The sequence below is a fragment of the Saccharomycodes ludwigii genome, chromosome I (assembly GCF_020623625.1).
Source record: "Saccharomycodes ludwigii strain NBRC 1722 chromosome I, whole genome shotgun sequence".
NCBI lineage: Eukaryota > Fungi > Ascomycota > Saccharomycetes > Saccharomycodales > Saccharomycodaceae > Saccharomycodes > Saccharomycodes ludwigii.
This window is the reverse complement of record NC_060200.1, coordinates 632,075-657,819: the sequence shown is the minus strand read 5'-3', so window position 1 is coordinate 657,819 and position 25,745 is coordinate 632,075. Positions and strand designations below refer to the sequence as shown.

Below are 25,745 nucleotides of genomic sequence, written 5' to 3'. Positions count from 1 at the left end.
TATTTTATATATGTATCCATTTAAAAACATGCAGACAGCATATCTTGGTGACAAATATTTTGTGTCATTGATTTCTCTATTTTTTATTTTTTATTTTTTATTTTTTATTTTTTATTTTTTTTCAGATTTTGTCTTTAATTAAGGAAGGTTATGTTTCAACTTTTAGATTTTGTGCTTGTAAACTAATCTATAAAAGTGAGACAAACTTCTTGAAATAAACTTAATATAGTTTATTTAACGAGTGAAATAATTAGTCACTTGAGGACGTTCAATACAACAACATCTTTTATTTAAGAGAAAAAAAAAAAAAAAAAGTCAAAAAAAAAGAAGTCAAAAAAAAAACAAACTTATATCATGAAGAATTACTTGTTGTTTTTATTTCAGTTCACAACTTTTTATAGAAAGTTAGTCATTTCGGGGCCTTATATGCCTACGCATCAGATAAATTGTGGCAGAGAATCTTCTAAATGTCCGACAGAGTGGCCATGTTGCTCGCAATATGGATTCTGTGGTAGTGGGCCTGTTTGTATTGTTGGTTGCAATCCTAAATTTAGTTTTGAACAGGAAAGTTGTTTATATTTGCCAGCTATGTTACCAGCAAGCATGAAATCCACCATGAAAAAAAACAAAAACAAAATTTGGAGGTGGACTATGAATAATACAATAGACCCCTTATCTGCTACCGATAATGATATTTATGCCAGTTATATTTTATCTAAGGATAAAATTCTGGAATGGACAAAATATTTGATTACGGACAACGAAAAAGCTGCAGAAAACCAGTGGAATAATATTGATTTTACATACAGTGGTAAAATACAACTATCGCCAGAAACATCAGAGTTATATTTATCTATGCCGAAGAAAAGTGCCGGAAGCTTGGTAAATACTGCTAAAAATATGTTATATGGAAGAGTTTCTGTTCGGTTAAAAACTGCAAGATCGAGAGGTGTTATCACTACAATAGTGCTATTTTCTTCAGTGCAAGACGAAATTGACTTTGAATTTTTGGGTGGAGATTTGATGAATGTCCAGACGAATTACTACTACCAGGGTAATCTAGATCATACTAAAATGAGGAAATTCCCCGTATCGAGTAATACTTATGATAACTACCACACTTATGAAATTGATTGGAACGAAGAAAGAATACATTGGATAGTTGATAATCAAATTTTAAGAACTTTATACAAAAGAGAAACATTTGATCCAGCCACGAATACTTACAAATACCCACAAACACCTCTGAAGCTACATTTATCACTTTGGCCTGGAGGGAATGAAACCAATTCACCCGGTACAATATCATGGGCTGGAGGATTAATTGATTGGGAAAATGCACCTGATATCAAACTTTTTGGGGAATTTTATTTTAGGGTACAAGAAATTATAGTGGAACCTTATGCAACAAAGCATACGGCAAATTTAAAGAATAAGTTGCTTAATAATAAAAATAGAGATACATTAAATTTAGTATCATATGGGTTTGAAAATAATCAACAAAAATTTGATGAATCCACAGTCAAATGGGTTCGACATAATTCTGTTCCCAGATTACGTAGCTCAAAAGCTGATGGTAGAAATCCCAACAAGAGTTGAAATATGAATATATGTATTCTATTGTTGTTTCCATATGTAGATGATCATAAATATAACATTTTTGATTGGAAATGAAATTGAAGTAATGTCAGTGAAAAATTATAATTTAAAACGCACGGATTTTCCCATAAAAATGATGTTTAGAGGGTTCTCTATAAATAATACTGGAACAAATTAAAATAGTGCGATGTATTACGCATTATAACTGTGAATTAAAAAAAAAATTTATCAAATATAATTGATATATAATCATTTTGTACGAAGTAATAAAATATTGTTTATCAAAAAAGGAAAATAAAAAACAAAATAAATAAATGAAAAGTGAACCAAGCGGTGGTGGAATCTTTTTTTTCGTTTTTCTTTTTCTTTTTCTTTTCCTTTTTCTTTTCCTTTTTCCTTTCTCTTGGTAAATAATTTGCTTCGTTGTTGTTTTATATATATTTTTTTCTTTTTTTTCGTTTTTCTTTTCCCCCCTCTCCCTCTTGTAGAATACTCTGTAAACTTCAAAGAAACTATAACAAAAAAACTCTTATTTTTTTTTTATTTCTTCATCTATTTATCATCAAATCAAGCATTGACTCAATTAATATCCATTGCTTTCTCAATATCTACTGTAGAAGCAAAAAAAAAAAAAAAAAAAAAAAAAAAAGAATAAAAAAATAAAATAAAATAAAATAAAATAATATCGGCTTCATCATGAAAATGCTTACTAAATTTGAGTCTAAGTCGACAAGGGCTAAGGGGATTACATTCCACGCCTCTAGACCATGGGCTTTAGTTGCTTTGTTTTCTTCTACCATTCAATTATGGGATTATAGAATGGGCACATTATTACACAGATATGAAGATCATGAAGGTCCAGTAAGAGGTATTGATTTCCATCCAACCCAACCATTGTTTGTCTCCGCGGGCGATGATTCTACTATTAAAGTATGGTCTTTGGAAACTCACAAATGTTTATTCACTCTAACAGGCCATTTAGATTATGTCAGGACCGTATTTTTCCATCACGAATTACCATGGATCATCTCTTGTTCTGATGATCAAACTATTAGGATCTGGAATTGGCAAAATCGTAAAGAAATTGCCTGTTTGACTGGCCATAACCACTTTGTTATGTGTGCTCAATTTCATCCAACTGAAGATTTAGTTGTTTCTGCTTCTTTAGATGAAACTGTCAGAGTTTGGGACATTAGCGGCTTGAGAAAAAAACATTCAGCTCCCAGCACCATTAGTTTAGAGGAACAATTGAATGCTTCCCAAAATTTACTAGATGGTGGATTCGGCGACTGCGTTGTCAAATTTATTTTGGAGGGCCATACAAGAGGTGTTAATTGGGCTACTTTTCATCCAACGTTACCATTAATCGTTTCCGGTGGTGACGATCGCCAGATTAAGTTATGGAGAATGAGTGCTACTAAAGCTTGGGAGGTTGACACTTGTAGAGGCCATACCAACAATGTCAATTCCGTTATATTTCATCCATATCAGGATTTGATTATATCTGTAAGCGAAGATAAAACGATTAGGACTTGGGATCTAAACAAACGTACCCCAGTTAAACAATTCAGGAGGGATAACGATAGATTTTGGTTGATTGCTGCCCATCCTAAAGTTAATTTGTTTGGTGCTGCCCATGATTCTGGTATCATGGTTTTTAAATTGGATAGAGAGAGACCACCCTTTGTCAACAACCAAAACCAACTAATTTTCATTAATAAGGAAAAACAAGTCCAAATCTTCGATTACAAAAAGAAAATTACTTCTCTACCACTAGTTTCCTTGAAGGGAGTGGACAATACGTGGAATGCTTTTAGAAATATTTGCTATAATCCATCTCAACACTCTATTTTGATTAACACCGGTGAAAATGACAAATTTGCCTTATGTGTATTGCCACGCGATGCTACAGGTGCAGTTGAACCAAGCAACTTGATTTTCGACCAAGGTTCATTTGCTACGTTTGTTGCCCGTAATAGATTTGTTGTATATGACAAGGCTTCTCAATCGATTGAAATTCGTGACTTGAACAACAAAAAAACCAAAAACATCAAAGTGGATGGCGTTGTCAATGACATTGTTACTGCTCAGCCAGGTTCTGTTTTATTATTAAAACCTAAAAGCGTTGTTCATTTTGATGTCCAACAGGGTAAAATTATTTCTGAAGTGGAAGTTAATAACGTCAAATATGTTTCTTGGTCCCAAGATGGCCAGTATTTAGCTCTTTTAAGCAAACATACAATTACAATCGTCGACAAAAATATGCAGACTATTACGTCAATGCATGAAACCATTAGGATTAAAAGTGCTTCTTGGGATGAATCTCATGTTTTAATTTACTCCACTTTGAATCATATTAAATACTGTTTATTAAATGGAGATAATGGTATTATCAGAACTCTGGAAAATACACTATATACTACCCGAGTACAAGGTAAATATGTTTATGCTTTGAACCGCAGTGGGGAAGTGGAAATTTTAACCATTGACCCAACCGAATATCGTTTCAAGAAAGCATTGGTCAACAAGAACTTCCCAGAGGTTTTAAAAATTATCAAGACATCTAACTTGGTTGGCGAAAATATTATTGCTTACTTACAAAAGGCTGGTTACCCAGAGATTGCTTTACAATTTGTTCAAGACCCTCAAACAAGATTTGACTTGGCTTTAGAAGACGGTGATTTGAATATTGCCTTGGAGGAATGTTCTAAATTAAATTCTCCAGATGAATGGGCTGTATTGGGCGAAAATGCCTTGCTGCAAGGTAATGCTGGATTATCTGAATTAGTTTACCAAAATAACAAGGAATTTGATAAATTATCTTTTCTATATTTGGCAACAGGTGACAAATCTAAGTTAGCCAAAATGGAGTCCATCGCTGAAAATCGTGGTGATGCATCGAGTGTGATTTTAAACACTATTTACAGCAATAATGTCACAAAGAGATCAGAAGTCTTTCACCGCTTTGGTTCTTTGCCATTGGCCTACGCTGTTGCCAAGTCTAATGGTATTGATGCCTCCTCTATTTTAGAAGAGGCTTCCATCGATGAATCCAAGATTGTTTTGCCAGATGGTATTTCTAGTTCTAAATTTGTAAAATCATCAACCTTATCGGAACCTTTGACCGTTTGGCCATTGAAAAAGACTGATTTATCCTATTTTGAAAAAGTGGTTTTAGGTCAAATTGAAAACTTAGATTTACAAGGCAATGAGGAGCAGCAGCAACAAGAAGAAGAAAGTAGTGATGTTACCCAGGAGGAACCTTTGTTTGAAGATGAAGAGCCTTTAGACATTAAAGATACCGCTGCCGGTGCAGCAGATGATGCTTGGGACTTGGGTGATGAAGATCTAGGTATCGACGACGAAGATGACTTTGCTGATTTGGCAACCAACACCAATAAAATACCTGATATGGATATGGAGGAAAGCGAGACCTCTATGGATGAATTAGCAAAATGGGTACAAACTTCTAAATTGCCGGCTGTTCTTGCCGCTGCTGGCGCGTTTGACGCAGCTGCTCAAGCTTTAAATAAACAAGCTGGTGTATACAATTTTGAACCTTTGACACAGCGTTTTATCGATGTTTATGAATCATCTAAACTTTACATGACCGCCACGCCGGAAGAATTGCCCTCTGTAACAGGTTACATTCGTAAGGATCCAGAAAACACATCAGTTATTTTGCCTTCGATCCCAGGCATTTCAGTTATTAATTCTAAAGTTTCTTCTGGGTTCAAATTGTTTAAAGCTAACAAATTGGAGGAAGCTATAGAGAAATTCCGTGAAGTGATATACACAGTTTGCTTATTGATTGTAGATAACCAGGAGGACGAAGAAAAAGCGTTTGAGGCTTTAAAACTAGCAAGAGAATATATTTTAGGTCTATCTATTGAATTGAAACGTCGTTCTCTACCAGTTACTGACGTTAAGCGTAATTTGGAATTAGCTGCCTATTTTGCCAAAGTTAACTTATTACCTGCTCATAGAGTTAATGCTTTGCAAGTTGCAATGACCCAATCGTTTAAAAACAAGAATTTTGTTCAAGCTTCGTATTTTGCTGAAGAATTCTTGAAAATTGCTCCATCCGGCCCTCGTGCTGAGCAAGCTCGTAAAGTAAAGAATAGAGCCGATAGTATTGCACATGATGCACATGAAATAGAGTTTGACCCATATGCTAAATTTGATATTTGTGCAGCTACGTATACTCCAATTTATGAAGGTTCTCCGAGCGTGATTGACCCATTAACTGGAACTAAATATCATCCATCCGAAAAGGGTAAGATTGATAGAATTTCATTAATTTCAAAAATCGGTGCACCAGCCTCTGGTTTAAGAATTCATGTTTAGTTTATTTTTAACTTGTTATACTTTTTCTCCCCTTCCTATTATTATTTAGTATGTATAAGAAATGCACTGTATATTTCTCCCCTTTCCTTCTTGTCCTAAAACAAAGCTTTTTTTTTTTTTTTTTTTTTTTTTTTTTTAACCCCCAAAAGCTAGTTGTTTGATTAATCTAATAAAACACTTTAAAATAATATGAACTATTACCGATAGTAATAGACAAAATGGACTATTTAATTTAGTTTAATATGATAAAATCTCAAGAAGCCAATGGCGAGTCATTTTTTACTTTGATTTAAAAGTTTTCCCCCCTTTTTTTTTTATTTTTTTGTTAAAACACATAATATCAAGTTTTTTTTATTAAATAATAATAAAAGAATTTGAAAAATCACTCGAATGATTCTTAAGATGTGCATTAAAAGTTTTTAATCGATCTTAACACAAAATTTTTTCAAAAAAAAAACACAAAAAAAAAAAAAAAGCTTCCGAAATCGTTATTCCGAAGTTTTCGGCCACTAAATCTGTAATTTGATTATTATTTTTTTATTTTTTATTTTTTATTTTTTATTTTTTATTTTTTATTTTTTATTTTTTATTTTTTATTTTTATTTTTAATAGTTTAGAATTAAATATATCCATAAAAACAAAAAAAAAAAAAAAAAAAAAAAAAAAAAAAAAAGGAAAAAATAATTACTAACATTAATCAGTAATTAAACTGTGGAACGGATAATGACTGGCGAAATTGTAACACTACAAGTAGGTCAATGTGGTAACCAATTGGGCAAACAATTTTGGTCCCAATTAATCAAAGAGCATGGCATGAATAAAGATGGAACTAGTGCATTAAACAATGATGACAAGAATTTCATTAGGATTGATGAACCAAACATTTTTTTTAGACAAATTGAATCTAATAGATATACTCCTAGATCTATATTATTGGATATGGAACCTAGTTCAGTAAATGATGTACGAAACACTTTACCAGGGTTATTTGATGATAAAAATGTCTGGTTATCCAAGGACAGTATGGGGGCAGGAAATGTTTGGGCAAATGGTTACGATCATGGCCTAAATTATCAAGATGATATAATAAATATTATAGATAAAGAACTTGATTCAGCAGATAACTTTGAAGGTTTTCAACTACTCCATTCTGTAGCTGGTGGTACTGGTTCAGGGTTAGGTTCAGAGCTACTTGAGACTTTAAGCGATAGGTATCATAAGAAATTAATCACCACTTATTCAGTTTTCCCCAGCACCGAGTCGGATGTTGTTGTTCAGCCTTACAATACAGTTTTAACTTTAAGAAGATTAGTGGAAAATAGTGATGCAGCGATAGTGTTTGACAATAATGCTTTGATAGAGTTGTCCACGAGAATTTTCCGCAATCCAAACACAAGTTTTAGCGAAGCGAACCAACTAATTTCAACTGTCATGTCCTCGCTTACGAACAGTATACGATTCCCAGGTTATATGTATAATTCGATGAGCAATATATTCACTACCATGGTTCCTTCTCCAAACTTACATTTTTTGGTTCCGAGTTACACACCTTTCACAACAGATTTTATACCTGAAGCCAAAAATTTTAAAAGAAAAACAGCATATGATGTTATTTTGGATTTATTTGATCAAAATAACAGTATGTGCTGTAGATCTAACGTTGAATTAGCAACCCCATCATATATAGCCATATGGGATTGTTTGCAAGGCACGATTGATCAAACTGATTGTATGAGAGCCATACTTAAAGCTCAGAAAAGAATAAAGTTTGTTCCATGGTCTACGCCAGCAATTAATCTTAATATCGGCAAGAAATCGCCCTACAACACTACGCCCAATTCAAGCCATGCGTCTGGTTTAATGATAGCTAATAGCACTTCTATTAAGACTGTTTTGGAAAATTCGTGCAGGAATTTTGACGTTCTATTTAGAAGAAATGCATTCATTACAAAATTTGAAAACGGTAGGTTATTTCAAAATAGCTTTGAAGAGTTTAGAGCGTCAAGGGAAGTTGTTCAAAATGTGATTGAAGAATATGTTTCAGTAGAGCACGAAACATACATTGATGACATTTTATTAGAAGATGAGGAAATGATCATGGTTGGCGATCATGAAATACCAAATGAAACATGAGAAGGAATGCTAACAATGAAACGTGATATATATATATATATATATAGTATAGAGAAATAATACAATAGATAGGCACAATTTGAGCAGCATTAAGTTTTATTTTTCCTTGGTATAGGCGGTGGTGGTCTTTTTCTTGTTCTTATAGAGTCAGCTGATACAGAATATTCTGGATTTCTGTAAATATGAGGTTTATTCTTAATGAATGTTGAAGCTACAGAAAAATCAGATGAAATACTGGTGGCCTCATCTGAATTTTCCTCTTTTAACCATGGAATATCAGTCAAACATTTTTGAGCCAAGTGTGCAGTAAGTTCTGATAGTTCTTTTGTTGAATCACAAGGGGATGACGAAGAAGCTAAAGTTGTGCTTTTACTTAAATAGGTTAATAGATTTATTAAGTCGCATTTCCTATACTGTTCATTAGCTATTTCTGTGAACTTTAATAAGGGATACAATACTCTTAAAAATGTGTTGCGTATAGCCTCTTCGTCTTCTGATATATTATTTAATTCCCTGATTAAAACATCAACCAAAACTTTCAAATCATTTAAATAGAAAAAATCCTTGGCAATTTCTGGTGTTGATGTTAAAACCAAATGTATTATTTTACAAATCATAATTTGTAGTGTTCTATCGTGTGTTATTCTATTGAACTTCAATAATAATAATTCCACAAATGATTGCGAGACAGAAGTATTCATTAAAAACTTGAAAACTTTATTTTCAATCTCGTATTTATAACCAAACATGATATATTGTTCGTTTATTCCCAACAAAAGTTTAAATTTGGTATTATTAAAAGTATCTTCTGTAGTATCAGATATTATAGTGCTCATTAAAAAATAGACAAAAAAATCATCAATCAATTGTAACTCGGTAATTGTGTTTTTACAGTATTTAAATATTTCAAATAAAAGATCCATCTCTAAAATGGAGACTTTTCTGAATTCATCCATAATCTCATATTCGATCTCATTCAAATCTGAGTCTTCTACACTCGTTTTAGAACTGTTTTCACCATATTTGGAAAGATATGCGAAATGACTATAAATATTATTATATAATACAGTAAAGCCCTGATATTCACAGAGTGTATCCAAACTTGATGGATTCAAACTTATTTCACATAAAAGAATAAAGCTAATGTAATTTTTCAAACTGGTATCCACAAAATCAATTGCTAGAAGAGACAACATTTTGCTTATACAAAATCCTTTATTTTCCTTGAAACGATCAGACTCAACTAGTAATAAAGCAGATTTATCTAGATCAGCCTTGCTACTTAAGAACTTTTTATTTCTACCTTCTGAACATGTGGTTAAATAAGATACAAGTATTGTGTTTATGGGTTTATTTTTAGATTCAACACCTGTTAGATCTAATAACCCATTCCAAAAATCAATATTACGGTCTTCGTCTTCTGTTAATGGTGCTGTCATGATATATAAATATATGTGTCTATCTTTGCTTTCAATGCTTGTTTGGCACTTGGTGGATGTTTTCCGAGAGTTTTTCTAAAATAAGGTGAAGAAGATGGAGAGTAGATGCAAAATTTTTATATTATGATCTTCTTTTGTGATTTAAAAAGCTTTAAAAAAATAAGAAAGATGAAAAGAATAAGAAGAAAAACAAGCATTCATAAGATAACATAGTAATTTTAAATCTAGGCAGCATTATGTTAAAAAATTTTTTTTTTTTTTTTTTTTTTTTTTTTTTCTAATAAATAAATTGTTAAATTATAAAAAAAAAAAAAAAAAGGGGTGGGAATAATAAAAGGGAATGGACGGGAAGTTAAGATAACAAAAGTATAATATTATTTTAAGTTTATATAACAGAAGAGCACTTAACATTCCTTGTATATCTTAATAAGAATAAGAAAAATATCGATGAAGTATTGAAAATAATTATGACCGGTTTAGAACAAGCTTATACTTTTATAGATGAGGCAGAAGCTTTTGTTTTAAAGAAAGATTTTCAAAGTGCCATAGAGAAATATGAATCCGCTAAAAAAGATATATCAAATTTTTTATTAACACAGAAATCAAGTAAGACCAACTATAAGATTCAAAATACATATGACGAAACTATTGTTGATAATGACCTAGAAAGTGCCATAGAGATTTTAAATGATCAAGTAACTCAAAGAATCAATAGATTAACTAAATACAATCAAGTAAATTGTATTAAAGTTTCCAATAATAATACCATTTTAAAAAACTCCCAAAAAGATATATCCGGGAAAATCGTAATATTAAATGATTCTATTTTAGAAACCATGGTTAATGATTTGGAGTTTAACTTACTTGCTCACTTTAAAAACTCAGATGGTTTAATAAAAAACGAAGTTAACCAATTCAAACTAAAACTAGTCACATATGAAAACAAAATCAATACAGAAAAAAATAAACAATTTAAAGAATTAATCGAAGCCAATAAAAATCTAAGAGAACAAGTTGAAAAATTGAATAATAGATGGGAAAATCTAGTGGCTAGTGCAAGACAGAAGAGAAGATCATCTACTGTACAATGAACAATTTTCCTTTTTTTTTTTTTTTTTCTTCCTCTTCTTTAAAAAAAAAAAAAAAAAAAAATTCATAGCAAGATATCTAAAATTTGCCAATATTTATACAATAAGATAAAATATATATATATATATATAAACGACAGGGTTTTGAAAATAAAAAATAACATAAAAGTAAAAAGAAGCCTTATAAGCCATACAATATTTCTTCTTTCGTAACTAAATGACTTATAGTTTCGATATTGCCCAATAGTTCATCTATATTATTGGACCATTCATTTAATAAATCGCTAGAGTTCTTTGGTTTTTCAAAATTTACAATCTTAGCAGGTCTATTAATCTTAGCATAAATTATGCCTTGATTTACTAAATTGCTAATATAGGATTCAGTTTTATGTTCGTCTAAATCCAATAATTGGTTTAATCTTTGCAAAGTAATTCTACTATAGTACTTGGAAATAACCCTCAAATTATGTTCAACAACTCTTTTGTGCAAATCTTCCCAATGTGCTTTATCTTTAAAAGCAAGTCCATCGTTCTCAAACAAGCTCAAATAAGTATCTTTTAAAGACTCCCATCTCATCAACTCAGATGTGGTAAATAGCTTCACTAAAGATTCTTCATTTTCCAGTCTTTTCAAATTATTATCTAATTGAATTTTATGCAATAAATCGCTTTGTAAATTATCATATGGCGCTAATATCAAGAAAAACACGATATGGCGTAAAAGCTTAGGCCACTTATTTGCGTCGGTCTTAATACTTGGAGTATTATAGATTTCCAAGAAATATTGAGCCACATCTAAATATTTTTTTTCATGTAATGCAATTTTAACTAGTAAATTGTAATATTGGATTTTCAAGGCTTCATACTTTTCGTTCTTAAAAGTTTTTTTCAATATTTTTCTAGATAGAACTGTAGCTTGGGAATAGTCACCTTTCAAAATACTTAATTCCACTTGTTCCAAAACAAAATCAATCTTTTCGTTCATTTCCATGGAACCATAAGTCTCAACTTGTAATTCACATAGTAAATCGGTTGCTTCGTCTATTTTACCCTCTTCTCTTCTAATGTGGGCTAACTCTCTCGTGACTCGAGCTCTTTCAACTTCAACATAAATTTTATTTTCTGTAACAGTCCTAATGGTTTCAATACATTTGATTTTAACATTTTTCTTGTCTAACTTTTCCAAAAAAACCATAACCTTTTGAATCATATATTGTATAGATAACTTCAATTGACCATGTTTTTTAGATAACAAAATTAATTGTTCATCTAATAAATCCCAATCATTATTATTAACTAATAGTTCCACAACATTATTTAAAACCTTCTTAGAGGAAGCTAAATCTGAAGCCTGACGTGTTTTTTTTTCCAAAATTAATAACTGATCTAGAGCCCTTTTATAATCAGTTTTAGCGATTATTTCGATTTGTGGAAATTCTTCCTCCAATATCTTGGTATAATCTTTTTCTGCTTTCAATGGGGCTTCTCTTGACATGACGCTAATACAATTATTTTAAATGTTTCGTTTACGGTTTTTGATTTCAGTAGAATTAAATTTTAAAGTTATAATGATTGTCTTAATAATTCACTATAACTTATAAACAACCTTACAATCACTTTATTTGTGATAGAGAAAAAAAAATAAAGGAAAGAAAATTTGCCACCTTTTTTTTTTTTTTTTTTTTTTTTTTTTTTTGGCTTTCTAAAATTCAATAATTATTTTTAGAAATTATTTAAGATTTCCGAAATTTGTTCGGACTTTACTCTTTTTTCTTTCTTTTTTCCTCTTTTCTTTTTTTTTTTTAATTTCTTTTTCTTTTTTTTTTTTTTTTTTTTTTTTTAATGAAAAAAATAAAAACGAAATAAAATGAAATAAAGTTACATCTGAAAATCAATAACAAAACTTTTAGCTAGTAATTCGCTATTCTTGTCTTTTTGTTTCCTTTTTCCAGAAACTAAAAAAAATTCAATTATACCATCCTAAACTTCACTTTTATTGCGTTAACTAGCTATCTTTGAATTTACAATATATATATAAAAAAAAAATACCAAAAAGTACATTAGGAATATGGCTGGTTCACAATTGAAAAATCTAAAAGAAGCATTAAAAGCCAAGGGTTTAACTGGATCTGATGCAAGCAAGAAAAATAATCGCAAAAAAAGACAAGCTAAAGATTACGACCGTGAGGAAAGAGAAAAAGTTATTGCTCAAATAAGACAACAATTCAATCCATTTGATTTCAAAACCAATAAAAATAAGCGTAATCTAGATAAAGATGATAAAGTAATTCAGGTTGGGAAACCAGGAATTTCGAAGCAAATTGGCGAAGAACAAAGAGCCAATGCCTATGAAAGTAAAAAATTGATTAAAAACAAAAACGGTTCCTTTAGAGACAAACGTTTTGGTGAAAGAAATAAGTATTTGACCGATGAAGAAAAAATGCTTGAACGTTTCAAAAAAGAAAGACAAGTTCAATCATCTAAAAGATCCTTATTTGATATAGAAGATGATGAAAATGACACAGATACTGATATTTATGGTACTAATCTAACACATTATGGTAAAGCTTTGTCGTTTAAAGATGATTTTGGTAATGGAGACTCAGAAGTGGACAGTTCTGAAGATACTAACGAAGTTGATGGGTTTAAAAAAGTTACAAGAAAAAGGCATGAGGAACCTTTTAACATTGATGCGGAGGAAGAACCAAAGAGAAAGAAAACAAAGGCGGAAGTTATGCAGGAAGTTATTGCAAAATCCAAATTTTATAAACATGAGAGACAAGCTAAGCATGAACAAATGTTAGAGAAGGTTGAAGATTTGGACGAAGATTTTGAATCTATAATGAGCGAATTACGGAAAACAAACAGAAATCCACCAAAAGAAAGTGGTCTCGATACACCTGGTTTTAAAGACTACGATATGAAAGTTAGAGAATTAGTAGGTGAAAAAAGAGCCACACCAGCTGATAGAACAAAAACTGAAGAAGAATTAACTAAAGAAAGAAAAGACAAACTTAATGAATTAGAACAAAATAGAATAAATAGAATGAATGGTATCTTTGGTTTGGAAGACGAAGAAAAAAACGGTGATGGAGTGGAAGATTTAGATGGAGAAGGGTTCTGGGGTGATAGCGATTATAATGATGATTATATATATGGTGCAAATATTCCAAATTCTGAGGATGATGTCTCATTATCTGACGCTGAAGAGTTTACTTCTGTATCAGAAAAAAAGACCGAGCTTGTTCCATCTTTACCCTGTCCACAAACACATGATGAATTGCTTCACTTTTTAGAAAAATATCCTAGCACGGAACATGTTTCTCTGATAAAAAAAATTATTAGAACCTACCAGCCAAAATTAGCCGAAGGCAATAAGGAAAAGTTAAATACATTTGTGGGTGTTATATTTAGACATATTATTTTTTTAAATAATGTTGATTATTCATCCTATGTTGAAGAGTTTAAAGCCACCCAAAACTCGTTAATTGCCATCCTAAAGATCATGTCAGAAAAATATAACATGGGCTTATCGGTAATGTGTCGTGAGTATATAAAGGAATTACAGCTAAGATTCAAAAAGCATTCTTTCAAATCATTGGCACCAGGCGATTTAATTTTTTTTGTTGTAATTGGTTTTATATTTTCCACTTCAGACCACTATCATTTAGTTGTTACACCAGCGAATATTTTAATAGGTGAATTTTTAGAACAAATTAAAATAGATTCCTTCCAAAGTTTACTTTACTGTGCTATATTGTCTTCCATAAGTTTGCAATATCAAAGATACTCCAAACGATTTGTCCCAGAAATTGTTTATTTTTTGGAAAAGGCATTAATAACAATGTTACCGGTGACCAAAGATGTGAAAAAAGATCATTTCGAGACATTAAAAATTAATACATACGATGTTGTTATTCCAACGAACATTAGAAATGTTGAAACAATTCCACCTTTACAATTGCATTCGTTGTTTTCAAAGAAATTCGATGACGATGAAAAATCCAATGTTTTTTTCAATATATTAGCTATATTGGATCAATTTATTAGTACTGTTTGGAAAAACTTATCTGCATTTCAAGAAATAATATTGCCAATTGAGAAAATATTAAAGGAATACGAATTATTGTCCCCAGAATTACTTTTGGTGAAAAATATAAATGAAAAAATAGCAAAATTGGTCAAGTTTAACGTTCATTTGCCTCTAACTTTACAGGATCATAAACCAATGGCAATTCCTACTTATGCCCCTAAATTTGAAGAAAACTTTAATCCAGCAAAGAAGTCATATGATCCTGATATGACCAGAAACGAAATCAATAAGATGAAAGCACAACTGAAGAAAGAACGTAAGTTCACCATGAAAGAAATTCGTAAGGATACCAAATTTGAAGCTAGAAAAAGAATTGAGGAGAAAAAGACAGAGTACGCCGATTACCATGGTAAGATGGCTCGTATCGTCAATACCATTAATACTGTTGAAGGTGCTGAAAAAAATAAATATGAAAGGGAAAAAAGTTTACGTTCTGGAAAGAAGTAAACTGGACTTTCTTTTCTTTTTGTAAAAAAAAAAAAAAAAAAAGAGAGAAACTGTCCTTGATAATTGGGAAATTTTTCTGTATAATAAAAACCTTATGTTCAATCTACTTTTATATATATATATATATTTTGGAATTGATATGTCACACTTACACTTACACTTACCTACCTATATCTGCATCACGATAATACTGTTTTAATAAGCCTAATACTCCCTGACCTCTATTACTGTCCATTTCTTGGTTGAATTTAGAAAGATCATTACTTGAACCAGTGTTAATAAACAAATCAGATTCGAATATTGGATTGGCATGGTCCGACTTTTTATTTCGTTGCAACCATAATGATGAATTTGGGCTTATTGAATCAATTTGAGAAAGTTTGCTATTATTATTGTTATTATTGTTGCCACTTTGCTTAAATCCAAATTGATCTCTCCATGAGTAATTTCTATTAATTTCCAATTTCCTTGGTATTGCAGTTTTTCCAACAGCATTTTGTTGATTTTGATAGCTATCGACAAAATTATAGTAGGATTGTAACATCTTATCTTCGGCAGCATCCGTATCTTCGTTTTCTAACAAAGTGCTGCTATGGCCTTTACCGTATTGTCCATTATTAAAATTGTTTTTCAAAGATTGATTTTTTTTGTAAATATTTTTCCGCAGTAATTTGTTTGTTTGGTTATCATTGGTGAAAAGAGCATATTTACAAACGTACCCCAATCCGTCAACGTAAACAGAAACATCTCTGAAAAAGTCTATGATTTTATCGGATGATTTTGGTAAAGAAACCCATAGAATAAATGGGGTCATGATCAAACTGGTTAACTCCCTTAGTAGAATAATAACTTTTAGATTGTAAAGTTTGCAAAATTCTTCTTTTACTTGCTCGCTATGCAACCTGCCTTGCCATTCTTTTGGTAAATAGTGAGTGTATCTGCTTAATTCATTCATGTATGTCTCTGGATCAAATACATGGTACTCATTAGAAATCGAGCCCTTACATATGGCCCATACAGTGCCCAATACACTTAGATAAAATAAAACGGTGCGGTCTTTAGTTATTTCAAAATTAAGAAAATTTTCGGGATCAAAAATCGTACAAACCCCCAAAATAGCGGCAAAAGATCCAGAGATAAATGCAACAAATTTTAATATAGAATCTTTTATCTCATTGGGAAATTGATTAACATACTCATCCGCAATTTCAACACTCAATCCCAATCTTTTTTGGAACATATGGTATAGTTCATTATAATCTCTAAATTTCCACTCGGCACTTGGTGCATACTGGCGTGTATTTATTGAACTTGGTGATGTTTTATATTCATTGAAATATCTGAAAAAATATAATAAAATAAAATAAAACACTAGAAATGGTGAAAGAATTATATTCAAAACACCAGCAACCATAAATCTTTTTTTTAATTCATCGGATAAATAATTTTTTCGTGATTTTTTCAAAAAATCCTGCTTCAAATAACCATAATCATTGAATGAGAAACCCATCACACACAAATTAATATTCCACTCTAACGTCTTGGTTAATATGCTGGACCTATACATTGGCAAAGGTAAGGACAACTCTAAAATGTCAGAGTTATATAGAGCAATTAAATAGTTTTCTTTTCTCATAATTCTGTTTGCAATATCGTGTGCGTCTATACGGTTTTTAGCTTTAACCTCAGCAACATTTGCGGTTAATGCATTTTGGTCTTTTAGTGCCATAATCTGATGGACTACCGATTGCCAAGAGATGGTTTCCAATTCTTTATCTGAGATATTCAATAAGTACGAATAAAAATCATGCATATCCTTTAAATCTTTGATGTCGTAATATATCTGAAAGATCTTCAAAAATACAAAAACATAAAAAATATACAACAAAAACTTTGTGGTCCCCAAAATCTCGTTTTTGTAACATTTCTCTATCAAAATATCAGAAAGCTTGTGGCTTGAAGGAATCTTGGAATAGTTCACACAATGCGTGGAGTATGTCGAAATGAATACGACGAACAATAATGTTAATAAATTTAAAACTTTTTCTACAATAATACACAATGACCCACTCCCTAAATAGTAATTATATACTTTCTGGAGGAAAATATCTAAATTTTCAACATTAGCCCATTTCCATAGTGCCCTTTCCCTTGGGCTTAGAACGGCTCCTCTTTTGGATCTAAAAGTGCCTCTAGTATCATTATTGTTAGTCTTATTGCTACCGTTATTTTGGGCAGCGGAGAAAAAAGAATTAGAAAAGTTGGCATTATTGTAAGTTTTTGGTGGTTCATTTTCCCAAGTAGACTTTTTCCTAAATAAAAAACTTTGATCCTGCGTATCATTTTTAGTACTTGGTTTTATAAAAAGGGAATTGTCATATAAAACACTTTGAACAAAGGAACGTTTTTTATTGTGATTACGATAACGCGATGATGATTTATTTCCTTTGTGTATTCTTTTTGTTTTCTCAAACAATGGAACATCAGCTTCATCATGGCTCTCCTCCAAAGAAGATGATGATTTCATAATATCCTGTTTGGTTTGTATTTTATTATTTGTGAAATAATCATCCTCTTCGTCGTCATCTTCAGTATTTTGGTCCTCTTCATCACTTGAAATTTGGCCCAACTTTCCTATATTTTTGCGAAAATGATACATAGAGTTGTCTTCATTGAAAGCATCATCAACAGAACTATCGTCTATTCTGTTGCTCTCTTCCTGAAATATTTTGTCCGTGTTACCTAAAGATGGGTTGTTATTCTCGGCTAAAATATCGGTGCCATCCGAAGGTGATGAAATGTGTTTAGGGGGTACGTTAAAATTACTGTATTTATTATTGTTACTTAAACCTATTTCTTCAATGGATATGCTAGCAGCACTTCTGTTGGAATTTTGAGTTGAGTGTTGATTTTCTCCTAATGTATCTTCTTCATCAGAGGACGATTCTTGGTCGGATTCGATGATTCTATGTGTAGTAGCTGGAGTATTGTCTTCCATGGAAGAATCATTGAGATGTGAATCTAAAGATATATTGGTTGTATTAGGAGATTCCACGTTTCCGGTATTTATTTCAAAGACTCTTGATAAAAAAGTGTTTTGTTTACTTGAATTTGACATAATACGATGTATGTGTCCCTGTAATGATGGAGTCGTGTAAGTTTAAGTAAATTCTGATTTTGTTATTACTATTTATTTATTTATTTATTTATTTATTAAATCTCTTTATTCCTGTCCCTTATTTAATTTCGAATGAAAAGCACTTTTGAGTCTAGGTTGGAATATAATAAAATAAAGTTTTCATTGTACCTTAGCAAGTTATCGATTTTATTGAAAGAAAGGGTGGAAACAATGAACATTTAAAAAATAAAAATAAAAAAAAAATAAAATAAAATAAAAAAAAAAAATAAAAGTTAAGGAGTGATATATTGGATAATGCGATGCATTGTGGAGCGCTGAAGGCATTTTGCGGCGGCTATCAAAAAAAAAAAAAAAAAAATAAAATAAAAGATTACCTTTTTTTTTTTAATTTTTTTAATTTATTCCTACCAATTTTAGTATTATTGGTCAATCATGAATAATAAAGCGGTTGGTACTTTAAAACTGTTGTTAATAATTCATTTGGTTAATCAATTAGAAAGATGATAATAAATAGTTTATACAAAACTAAGTACAGATAATATATATATATATATATATATCTTAGTTGAGTTAAAATACCACGATATACATAATAAATACCATCAACTGTAAACTATAATGTCTTTTTCCCTGTCAATTCATTAAATAGAAACATCATATTTTGGGAATTGCTATAATCTTACTTTCTATTTGGCCCAAATGTTCGACAGTTTCTTCGTCATGTGAATCTAAGGCAACAACATCTTGTATGAATGATGTTTCGCTACCTTTTGTAATGTCCATAACTACACCAGCTATTTTAATAGTAATTTTCCCTGATTTATGTATTCTCAATCTACCAATATTTCCTGTAAGTGGTGTAATTGTTGTATTTTTATTAGTAGAATCCTCCACTACAGTGGTAGTTGGAAATATAGGAGGAATCTGGAATGCTAAAAACTGTCTATCCGAGTTGTGAACTTTTTCTAATTTCTTATTAATATGTATGTAATCTTTAACCATTAACTTCATTTCTTCCAAACTTTCTTCGACATTAACAGATTTGAATTCATTTCCCAAATTCATCTTTTCTAATCTTTTATTTAGTTCGGCTTTTTTCTTTTCAAGCAAATTATTTTCATTATTGATCTCTTCTAATTTTATAAACCCAGGTGTTGGTTCCTTTGATGTCGTTGTACTCATGGATTGTTGAACTTCTATTTTAGCTGTATTTATTTCTTCATGATTAATACGTATTGGTCTGACCGGGAACATCGAGATAAGATGCGGATCTTCTGAATTCATTGCAGCACTTGTACTTGGTTCAGAAGCATTATTTTCATTACCATTATTGTTTTCCTCCTCGTTGCCACCATCATCATCATCATCATCATCATCAGAACTTAAGATGTCAAGCGTTTTGTATTCTCTACCCATATTTAATTTGGCGATTCCAGTACCATTATCATCGTCATTTTCTTCATCGGCATCTTTTCCAGCAATTCCCTTTTTTAATAAAGTTGCAGCGGCCGATGCTTGGTCTCCCTTTCTAAAAAAACTAGTTGTTCTCGATGAACCTCCAGAAACAAAGTTTCCTGCAGCCAGTGGACCTGAAGAAATTACATGAGTATTCTGTAAATATCTTGGTTGTTTTTTTATTCCTGGTAATCTTTTGGAGTACTTTTTCTTATTATCACCATGATAGTTCTTATTATTAAATGAATCTTTTTCTTCGGTTTTAATTTTCGCAGCAGCTGCCTCTCTTTCTTCCTTTGATTTTCTTGCTATAGCTTTGGGTTTAAATTTTAAACTTGGCCTGTTATCCTTGCTAGACAAAGTTGGTAATCTACCCGTCCCACTCATTCGATTCAATTTGTGATTTGTTTATTCTTGTAACTTGGACTGGTGAAACTCAATGGGTAAAAAAGAAAAAAAGAAAAAAAGAAAAAAAGAAAAAAAGAAAAAAAGAAAAAAAGAAAAAAAGAAAAAAAGAAAAAAAGAAAAATGGAGATATATTTCAAATGCTATTGCTATTTATCTTTAAAAATAATTGATATTGGATTATTCAACGAATAAAATAAAGAAAATCTTAGTGTATTTTTATGCGTATTTACATGTTCTGTTATTAAATACAATTAACAGCTTTTTTGTCCGGAGTGATATTAAGTTTTAAAAGAGATGAATTCTACTGTCTAATAATAATGTTTTTAAGCTAACAAAAAAAATAATAATAATAATAATAATAATAATACATACAAAACAAAAATTTTATTCAAAGAAAAAAAGAAAAAAGAAAAAAAAAGAAAAAAGAAAAAAAAAAAAAGAAAAAAAAAAAAAAGAAAAAAAAAAAAAAGAAACGGTGTTATGTTCTACGACTGTTTTTTTTTATATGCTAAACATAATAATAAAAAAGCATCTTTATAAATTATATACACTTAAAAAATAAATTTTCTTTTTATTTGATAATGAAGTTCTTATACTCTTAAAAAGATTATCATTCTGTTCTTTTTTTTTTTTTTTTTTTTCACGTAAAATGTTTTAAAAACGTATTCTTTTTTTTAATGTTAAAAAAGTCGAAAAACCATAAAAGCACTGGAAGAAATATACTAAATATATATAATGTCTTCAGATGGGGAAACACCATATGGTTTAAACGAAGTTGACGAATTTGCTTCTAAGAAACAAAAGTTATTATTAAAAAATTCAACATTAGGTAAAAATCAATATGAAGATGAATCGGATCTTATGTTGTTGGATGATGAGGAAGATGTAATGGGAATAAGTGATGAAGAAAGTACTAGTGCTGAAGATGACGATGATGAAAACTCTAATATTGATAAGGCCGAAGTTTATAAAAAGGTTTTTGGAAGAAGATTGGACGAGGATTATGACAATGACAAAGATATTCATGAAAATTATAATGAAGATGAAGAATGGGGATCAACCAAAAATGAATACTATGGTGGGGATGAGATAGATGATGCGGAAGATGCTAAAGAAGTGGAAAAGGAAGCCCTCCGTTTACAAAAAAAACACTTGGAAGAATTAAACATGCAAGATTACTTGGATGATGAAATTGAAGATGAATGGATTAAAGAAGCCAAAAACTACGATGTAGAACAATCTCAGCAATCTAATAAGCAAGATCAAGCATCCGCCTCCAGTATAAAGAATATTTCGAATATGACTGAAGACGAGAAAAAATCATTTCTTAAAATGAGCTTTCCAGAATATTTTCCATTAGCGAAAGAATATACTAAATTGACCAAAATACTAGGAGCTTTAGATCAAGATGAAACACAAAGCGAGGTTATAGAGATGAAAAAACTTGTATTAAATGCTTATTTAGGTACTGTTGCTTCATATTTCTCTGTTTTCATAAGCGAAGTTGAAAATGACGAGGGCTTTACATCTATGAAAGAACATCCAGTTATGGAGAGCATTTTGACCTTGAGAGAAGTCTGGAGGCAGGTTAATGAGCTTCCTAATATATCTACTGAAGTATTTGCTGAACAAGAAATCGATGATGACGAAGATTTAGAAATGCCAGAGGAATTGGATGAAGCTGTATTCAACACGCTTGACACTGAGACCCCTGAAAATAAAGAGAATGTTATTAATGAGGAAGAAAATGCTGTAGCTGCAGATGGTGATATTTCCATAGATATTGATGTTACAAAATCGCGTTTACCAGGGCAATTGTTAGGTAAAGACAAAAACACTAATGAGGAAAGTGGCAATGATGACGATTTTGCGGAGAGCGAAATTTTTGATGTTGATGCTCAAGAGAAAAAAGCTCGTAAGAAAACATTACGTTTCTATACGTCCAAAATTGATCAACAGTCAAACAAGAAAATGGAAAAATTTGGCGGTGATGAAGATATCCCATATAAGGAAAGACTTTATGAACGTCAACAAAGACTAATGGAAGAAGCACGTAAACGTGGTTTACAAAAAAACGCAGCCACTGAATTGAATGGTAATAGTGATTCTGAGGACGATGTTGAAACGACTGTCTTAGCTAAAAATATTAAAGAAGACTTTGGTGCTTATTATGACAAAATAAACGCTTCTAAGAAAGAAAGAAAGGCTAACCGTATAAAATTACACAAAGATGCTGTGAAAGCTGCTAGAGAAGGTAAATTGGCTGATTTGGCTGAAAGCGTTGTTGGTGATGGCAAGCGTGCTATTAATTATCAAATATTGAAAAATAAAGGCCTAACACCAAAGAGAAAGAAAGATAACAGAAATTCACGTGTAAAGAAGAGAAAGAAGTACGAAAAGGCACAAAAAAAATTAAAATCTGTTCGTGCAGTATATTCAGGTGGTCAAGGTGGTTCATACGAGGGTGAAAAGACAGGTATTAAGAAAAACTTGACCAGGTCTATAAAGTTTAAAAATTGAGGTATATAATCGAATAAGTAAATTTTTTTTTTTCTATCCTACTTTTCCAGATGTATATTATATATGTATATGAATTTGCTGTTTTATTTTATTTTTTTTTTTTTTTTTTGTCTTTAAAAAGAATGCGAACTTATTATGATATATCTTTTTGCAAAAAAAATTTAAGCTTTTCTTTTATTGCTATGTCATTATCATCTTCTAATTGTATATCCCATGACAAAAACTCTTCCACTATTTTTTGATTTTTTTTAAACAAAGTTAACTCTTGTAAAGGTACTGTATTTGATATTTCTGAAATGTTACGGCCTTGGTTCATGGCATCCACTATAGCATGTGCCCTATTTAATATTGCCGGTTGAATACCTGAAAGACTTGCACAGAACAAACCAAATGAATCGTTTGAGATCCCCTCTTTTACCTTGTACAAAAAAGTTATAACTTCTGTACTATTATCTTCATTTCCATCTTTATGCTTTTTGACAAAAATTGTGGTTGTCAAATGGATAGTGCCTTTTAATTGAGGAGAAAATATTTTTTTTTTATATAGTTCATGATAATGAGTGCAGACCAACATCCTAGGACAATGTTTATATTCTGACATTTGTCTAATAATTGCAGCAAATAATGCTGGGCCATCAATGGGTGATGTTCCTTTCCCGAATTCGTCGATTAATACCAAACTTCTTTCAGTGGATAACGCTAAACACTTGGACATTTGTTGGCAATCTGAGTAAAATGTGCTCTGTGTATGATTTATTCCCTCGCTAGTTTTTATTCTTGTTAAAATATTGTCTACTATGCCAATTTTTGCTGAGATTGCCGGCACAAAACAACCAATATGAGATAAAAGAACGATTATGCCACAACTTGTTATAAAAACAGTTTTACCAGACATATTAGCTCCTGTGATCAAAGCTATTCTGCAAAACATGGTGTTCCAACTTTCATCATCAAATCTTGAACCTATTAAGGATATATCATTAGGGATATAGGAATCCACCAAATTTTCAAAAATTGGATGTCTGCCTTGAACAATAATTAATTTATTCTCTTTGCTCGATAATTCGGGTTCCTTAAAATTATTTTCGATAGATGTTTCAGCAAAGCTTTTCAAAACTTCAAGCTCGGCACTCAATTCGTAACACTTTCTCAAAAACAGTTTGTACTGAATTATTTCCGTTTGAACGTCATGGAAAATTTCAATTTGGTAATCAGATATAATACCACATATATCACCATATTCTTTATCCACTTTCATAATATCGTTATTTTTGTAATATAATGCAGTTGGTGTCTCAAATATAAACACCCAATCTTGGACAATTTCAAGAAGCTCTTTAGCTTCAATATCGATGGAAATAAGGTATCCGATTTGAGGAATATAAGCAACATTTATTAAATTTTTAATATTGTTTTGAACAGTTGGGTCCAATTTAGCTGCGCAATTTATATCGTTAATAATACCAGTTCTGATATGAACCGCAATGTCTTCTAGAAAAACTTCTAAATTATTGTAAAAGTTGATATGTTTATCCAATTCTTTGTTCACACCAGTATTAATAATCAATTCTTTTTCCTTCAAGGAGTTCTCCAAGTTAAAAACTTTATTGATTTTTGACATTATTTTTTTAAATTTATGCTCTTCAATAGCCAAATGTAAATCTTTTAATACCCCTTGTCTGTAAGCAGAATCTAATAAATTGATGATTTTTTTAATTTCTATCATAGTTTCGCAAAATTTAACCAATGCAATCCAGACATGAGGTTTATTACATATTCTGGAAGACACGCTTGATAACAGTCGGTAGATGTCTGGTATTTTTTTTAATGACCAAGACAATTGATCTAAAACCGACGTATTTTCAGTCGCTACTAATATTTTAACAATTTGTAATCTTTTGACAATTAAGTCCTTAGTTTTTAAAGGCGTGGTTAACCATGATTTCAAAACTTGTTTGCCCAATTCCGATTTAACTGATTTTTCAAATAATTCGTATAATGACAAACATCCCCTCTTATTTGAATTATAAACCTTAGTTTTGTATAATGAAGGTAAGACTTGTAGTGAATTGATTGTATCATCATCCAATACAAAACTGTCACTAAATTGCATAAGATTAAATGTTAAATTGTTAATCTCTAATTTTTGTTGCCCTTGATCTACCAACTTTTCATCATTTATAATTGTTTGTAGCACACAACTCAATGTTCCGCATGTAATATCCCAACCAGAATTAAACACTAGCATCATTTTATTTAAGAGTTTACAATTCTTATTTTCATCCATACAAGCAAAACTATTATTACTATCTTTCAATTCTTGTTCCAAAAATTTTTTATCGAATTTACTCCAGGATAAAAACCTAACTTTTAATTCATTTAATTTGCCTTTTTGTTGTTGCAAAAGCCGTTCAATTTCATCATAAATATCCTGCCTTATTTTGGTAGAAAGTAAAAGAATACTGGGTCTATAATTCAATATTAGATTATTCAAATAATTAATAACATTTTCTTTTAAAAAAGCAGCATTAAAATTAATATCTTGTTTTAAAGCAACAACATTATTTGAACACACTTGTATGATAGAAAATCCAAATTTATTTCCAACGACGTTCATACAAAGATATGTGACGTTATTTTGTTGATAATCATTTACAATTGAACCTTCTGTTTCCTGTGGCATGTTAATGCCTATTTTAGTATGTTCAAGATTTAGTATTGTTTTTTACCTATTACTAGTGTTATATATATAAGAAAGCAAGTAATAAAAAACTATAATTTAAGTTATTTTAAATCAATTTAACAAATAAACTTTTAAAAAAAAAAAAAAGAAAAAAAAAAAAAAAAAAAAAAAAAAAAAAAAAAAAAAAAAAAACTATAAACTATAAAATTAGCCGCCAACCATCGATTATAAAAAAAAAAAAAAAATAATAATAATAATAATAATAATACAAGCTTATTTATTGGATTTTCAAATGCACTCATGTTTTTTGTTGCTTTATTACGTGAAAAAAAAAAAAAAAATTAGATAAATATTTTACATAGTGCAATAAACTTGATAATAATAACAGTAATAT

General features: G+C 30.5%; 11 protein-coding genes across 11 annotated transcripts; 6 read left to right on the top strand and 5 right to left on the bottom strand.

Moving 5' to 3' along the window:
* Window positions 1-354: 354 nt before the first annotated feature.
* Window positions 355-1,599, top strand: CRR1 (putative glycosylase; the record flags this gene model as incomplete). The annotated part of the gene is made up of 1 exon (XM_046081464.1): window positions 355-1,599. One exon carries the CDS (start codon window positions 355-357, stop codon window positions 1,597-1,599), a length of 1,245 nt encoding a protein of 414 aa, XP_045936606.1.
* Window positions 1,600-2,295: 696 nt separating this feature from the next.
* On the top strand, window positions 2,296-5,946 carry COP1 (coatomer subunit alpha; the record flags this gene model as incomplete). The annotated part of the gene is made up of 1 exon (XM_046078000.1): window positions 2,296-5,946. The coding sequence occupies one exon, from the start codon at window positions 2,296-2,298 to the stop codon at window positions 5,944-5,946; it is 3,651 nt and encodes a 1,216-aa protein (XP_045936605.1).
* Window positions 5,947-6,669: 723 nt separating this feature from the next.
* Window positions 6,670-8,079, top strand: TUB4 (gamma-tubulin; the record flags this gene model as incomplete). The annotated part of the gene is made up of 1 exon (XM_046077999.1): window positions 6,670-8,079. The coding sequence occupies one exon, from the start codon at window positions 6,670-6,672 to the stop codon at window positions 8,077-8,079; it is 1,410 nt and encodes a 469-aa protein (XP_045936604.1).
* An 89-nt stretch (window positions 8,080-8,168) lies between these two features.
* Window positions 8,169-9,518, bottom strand: LDB17 (Ldb17p; the record flags this gene model as incomplete). Its single annotated transcript, XM_046077998.1, has 1 exon — window positions 8,169-9,518. One exon carries the CDS (start codon window positions 9,516-9,518, stop codon window positions 8,169-8,171), a length of 1,350 nt encoding a protein of 449 aa, XP_045936603.1.
* Window positions 9,519-9,985: 467 nt separating this feature from the next.
* Window positions 9,986-10,609, top strand: ATG38 (Atg38p; the record flags this gene model as incomplete). Its single annotated transcript, XM_046077997.1, has 1 exon — window positions 9,986-10,609. The coding sequence occupies one exon, from the start codon at window positions 9,986-9,988 to the stop codon at window positions 10,607-10,609; it is 624 nt and encodes a 207-aa protein (XP_045936602.1).
* A 178-nt stretch (window positions 10,610-10,787) lies between these two features.
* On the bottom strand, window positions 10,788-12,101 carry RPN5 (proteasome regulatory particle lid subunit RPN5; the record flags this gene model as incomplete). Its single annotated transcript, XM_046077996.1, has 1 exon — window positions 10,788-12,101. One exon carries the CDS (start codon window positions 12,099-12,101, stop codon window positions 10,788-10,790), a length of 1,314 nt encoding a protein of 437 aa, XP_045936601.1.
* Window positions 12,102-12,674: 573 nt separating this feature from the next.
* NOP14 (snoRNA-binding rRNA-processing protein NOP14) lies at window positions 12,675-15,146 on the top strand (the record flags this gene model as incomplete). The annotated part of the gene is made up of 1 exon (XM_046077995.1): window positions 12,675-15,146. One exon carries the CDS (start codon window positions 12,675-12,677, stop codon window positions 15,144-15,146), a length of 2,472 nt encoding a protein of 823 aa, XP_045936600.1.
* A 160-nt stretch (window positions 15,147-15,306) lies between these two features.
* ATG9 (autophagy protein ATG9) lies at window positions 15,307-18,264 on the bottom strand (the record flags this gene model as incomplete). The annotated part of the gene is made up of 1 exon (XM_046077994.1): window positions 15,307-18,264. The coding sequence occupies one exon, from the start codon at window positions 18,262-18,264 to the stop codon at window positions 15,307-15,309; it is 2,958 nt and encodes a 985-aa protein (XP_045936599.1).
* Window positions 18,265-18,939: 675 nt separating this feature from the next.
* On the bottom strand, window positions 18,940-20,127 carry RPC53 (DNA-directed RNA polymerase III subunit C53; the record flags this gene model as incomplete). The annotated part of the gene is made up of 1 exon (XM_046077993.1): window positions 18,940-20,127. The coding sequence occupies one exon, from the start codon at window positions 20,125-20,127 to the stop codon at window positions 18,940-18,942; it is 1,188 nt and encodes a 395-aa protein (XP_045936598.1).
* A 756-nt stretch (window positions 20,128-20,883) lies between these two features.
* Window positions 20,884-22,668, top strand: SAS10 (rRNA-processing protein SAS10; the record flags this gene model as incomplete). Its single annotated transcript, XM_046077992.1, has 1 exon — window positions 20,884-22,668. One exon carries the CDS (start codon window positions 20,884-20,886, stop codon window positions 22,666-22,668), a length of 1,785 nt encoding a protein of 594 aa, XP_045936597.1.
* A 133-nt stretch (window positions 22,669-22,801) lies between these two features.
* On the bottom strand, window positions 22,802-25,351 carry MSH5 (MutS family protein MSH5; the record flags this gene model as incomplete). The annotated part of the gene is made up of 1 exon (XM_046077991.1): window positions 22,802-25,351. One exon carries the CDS (start codon window positions 25,349-25,351, stop codon window positions 22,802-22,804), a length of 2,550 nt encoding a protein of 849 aa, XP_045936596.1.
* Window positions 25,352-25,745: the final 394 nt, after the last annotated feature.